The sequence below is a fragment of the Atta colombica genome, unplaced genomic scaffold (genome assembly GCF_001594045.1).
Source record: "Atta colombica isolate Treedump-2 unplaced genomic scaffold, Acol1.0 scaffold46, whole genome shotgun sequence".
Lineage (NCBI taxonomy): Eukaryota > Metazoa > Arthropoda > Insecta > Hymenoptera > Formicidae > Atta > Atta colombica.
The window spans coordinates 375,477-379,647 of NW_017259535.1; the positions used below are offsets into that span (position 1 = coordinate 375,477).

The 4,171-nt window shown below is 35.9% G+C and overlaps 1 protein-coding gene across 1 annotated transcript in view; it reads right to left on the reverse strand.

The window, feature by feature from the left end:
* LOC108691338 (neurofibromin) overlaps positions 1 to 3,282 on the reverse strand; it is a 15,019-nt gene extending 11,737 nt beyond the window's left edge. The window contains 2 exon segments of the mRNA XM_018199035.1: positions 472 to 793; positions 3,148 to 3,282. Of these exon segments, the coding sequence (XP_018054524.1) occupies positions 472 to 793; positions 3,148 to 3,207 (382 nt within the window). The 5' untranslated portion in view covers positions 3,208 to 3,282.
* Between the last annotated feature and the right edge of the window lie 889 nt (positions 3,283 to 4,171).

Here is a 4,171-nt window from a genome sequence, read left to right on the forward strand (position 1 = left end):
AAACATTTATTATATACTTAAAATAAGAATTTATTTTCTTTTGAAAAGTATTATAAAATTAATCGAAGAAGTGACTTCATATAATAAAAATATGTTTTAATTATCTCAATAATCTTAACTGAAGTATTAAATTATCATAGAATTCAGAATATATTTTGAATAAATTTAGTGTTTGTGATGAACTTATGATATTCCCTAAAATCTTTTAGGGGGAGTGGAATCTAATTCTAAAGAATGATAATTGAGTCAGTATTGAAAAAGAATGGCTCAATTGATAATTTTTAAAAATGAAATTTACAGTTAGATTCCACTCCAAAAATTTTAAAGAGTACATTTATGAATATATAAACTTTTAAAGTTAAAACAAGTAATTATTACTTGTGTACAGTATGTATTTTTCTGTACGTATAAATCGATTCTGTAAACGTTACAAGGTCAACTTAAGTCAACAATTTTCCTTGTTTCGCTCACCTATGAACTGGCATATCTCCCGAAGCAACAATTTTACATTCATCGCCTCTTCGAATTTCGTTGTGTCCTTTGGTGTATTTGCCAAACACTTTTCCAGCGTGTCCAGAACGATAATGATGGACTCCTGCCGATCTTGCTCTTTGGATTGGAACGGCCGCTGACTGCTCGTGCTCGGTGTAAGCTCATTGACTCGCTGCAGCATCTTCGTAAGACCAGATATAACGAGAGAGAAACGGAACCGAGAGATCTCTATTAGACATCTCTTGCTCCTCTTTTCGTTCACCCGAGAATGAGGACTTTCGGGACCGGAACGACATGGCAGCTGTATTCAAAGAAGTGATCTCTTAGACAAAGATAAACTAACAAAAAATGTACAATGTAACAAAAATAATTTAAGTATGTATGTTGAGTAGTGAGTATTGTTGGATGAATCCATTTTCGTCTCCCGTGGGAGATTATCAGGATGGAGGACCATGAAAGAGGCATTAAAAGTGAAACAGAAAAATCTTCGGAATAATGGTGCCGACAAATTGCCTGGACATTGGGAAACATCAATTTATATACTCGTTCGGCTCAATCGATTCCGATATTTCCCTTTTATTCGGCGTATCGGGCAGCGCGGTTGAGTTGTGCGTACAGGGAATGCAACTTTCATTCATGGATATACCCATCCCATTCATCGACTTGTATCAAACGTACGAACAGTAAGAGAATTCTTTCTTTTTTTACTGTCATTTTTGCGGGGATGGGCAGACACGAGTGCAGAATCTTGTCCTATAACTTATTTGATATACTCGGAGATTGATTGTCGAATATCGTTCTTAATATATCACGAATAAAGTGCTCTACACGAATTTATATATCGCTTGTAAATAACGGATTTCGTAATTGGAGCACACAAACACATAAAAGCATTTCCTCAATTATATTATTCTCACGCTAATCAACGAAATAGCGTTCGTGAATCATAAATGCTCGTTGCTACCATTGCTACTACTGTAGATTATTTTTAACTTTGGTTTAACTTATTTTTCATCTTTATCTCTCTATTTCTAAGAAATAAAAAAGGATAAAGAGCAAATTAAAACGAGATTCAAGTTAAACTATGTTGGTAGAAGTGGACAAAAGTCACACGAGCTTACACTTCGCACCCCTTAATAGATACGTTACTGTATATACACCTTGATTGAGCTGCTCTTACGAGGTTGACTGGAGGCGGAGGGGGCGAAGGTCAAACCGCACGAGGGGGAGGAGGGGCCATCTTTGCAAGAATGCATCTTTTCATGAATGAACGAATCAAGGAGGGAAGGAACGACATCGTATTCTCGGGCACGGTGATACCCCCCCATTTTATCGATACGCGCTTAAAATATATCATCGTCTAGCACGATTATAGACGATTGTTTCTTTTTTTTTCTTGGAAAAGATAAATCATAGGTATTCGAAAAACCTGTTCAGTTCGATTCTTTTAGTCACGTCTATTGACAAACATTAGATCAACGATTATCACATGATGGTTTAATAATAGGAAATCTAACATGTGATACCTCGAAATTGTATCAGACTTAGAGAATTAAATAAGATAAGATAAATTGTAATAATACTTTGATTAATAGGTTGTTCTATATTCCGTCAATTTCTGTAAATATTTATAAAATATATATATTCTGTAAATATTATTTAATATTTGATTTATGTAAGTAAATCTATCTTTTATACTTATTTAAATATAAGATTCTGATGTGCCACTCTTCATTACAATAATATTCCAAAATTTTCGATTAAATTTTATTATTTCATCTTTGTCTTTATTGTTCAAAAATTAAATATTAAATGATCGATTTCCTTATAAAATTTAATTTATATCATAAAAGTCGCACGCAATACAATTTATACATGTAGAGATATCTTGTAAATAAACATAAAGCAATAGGAATCTCAGAAAAAAACCTATGAAATATTGACACAAGATACAGATAATTACAAACAATCTTCCTTATGTCTACATAACGATGCCTTGAAAATATTATAACATATAGTAATTGCCATTATATTCTAAATATTTGAGCAGTTGATGAGGATGATCTCTAATCATCTACATCCTTGAATTATTATTTCTTATGCCGTGCTCGCTCCAAATATCGTACACATTCCTGATACCTAATTCTCAAGTTCAAATTCAGCACGTATTAGGAGACAACGTTGACCAACTCATAAAACCGACTATCAGTCGCATCCTTCATTCTTGCAGTCGTTGTTTCAGAAAGTCCGAACATTTGTTCGAGAAAAATCATCCACTACCCCGCGTATCACAACGAGCGATAGAGCTCGAAATTCGATACCCGGAGAACGGGGGGCGCGAGTACGGCGGCGAGTAACGACGCCGACGATACCGGTGTAATCCCAAGACGCACCCATGAAAGGCGTTGACGAGGAATCGACGAGCAAACGGGCAAGTACCGTAAATGCATCGTGGATGTGACATAGAGGAAAGAGGAGAAGGAGGAGGAGAAGGAGGTGGTGGCCGTACACCGGAAGAGGGTGGCGAGAGCGAGACGGATCGAGAGGAAAAGAGAAAGAGAAGGAGAAGGAGAGGACGAGCACAAAACGAAACGATCAGGAAACGAAGACAAGAAGATCGACGCTTCTCGCATCGAAGCATTGCTAATCGCCCACCTGATCCTCGAAACGCGTGATCACTAAATTCGCCCATTCCCCGGGCTTTTGCGTCCCCATTTCCGTCCGAGGTTCACTGACAGGCCGTTACCACGTACCACGAATCGCTAGCTCGCTACGAGCTGCGACCTTACGTCATCATTTATGAACGTTGACTGAACGACCATCACCGCAGATCTCCGAATCGCCCCCGTTGGGAGGGGCACTTATGGTGGTAGGGCAACGAAGATGATCGAGTACAGTCGGAGGTATACGACCACCTCACCGACGCACCAATTGTGCGCTATGTGTTCAGGAATGTAGCAACAAACCGAAGGATCCGTTATATAAGAAATATATTCTTTAGATTCTATTCTTTAGAAAAGAAGTTTTGCTTCTAAAATAAAAAAGAAAGAGAAGAAAAATTGACAATTTTGATTACAATATAATTTTCAAACATCAATACAATTCTATTTTATATTACATTTTCTTCATGGCTATTTGCTTGTTTAAGCATTCACTCTTCGTTAAAGCATTCACTCTTTTTATCTTATGATTTTGTACAATTTTATTACGTTATATTAATTGTGCTGTTTCAAACGATAAAATTTTCTTATTCATTGGGGAGAATGTTACAATTAATTATATACAAGTAATCTATTGAGAAACTACAGGGGATGATAACTTCGTACATCCCTGATTCGGTCAACGCTGGTGCACGATCACCCCTCCTTGCAACCACGTCATTCATAACTGTGCAACACTGCCTTGTACCCGGGACAATTGTCCGTACGAAAATTCGATCACGTTAAGTGCGATATTGCAACGTGGATGTCCTTTCATATGCTCCATTTTGGTCAATACATTAAAAAGTCACAATCTCTATTCTATAATCTTCGCCAAATTTATATGCGTAATTACTTTTAAAAATTAACATATCATATAATTATATTGTTCATTTTTATAGATATTTATTAAGAAATAATATAATATGTTATGTAATAAAATTTGAAAAATTTAAATACAATAATTATATATAAGATAA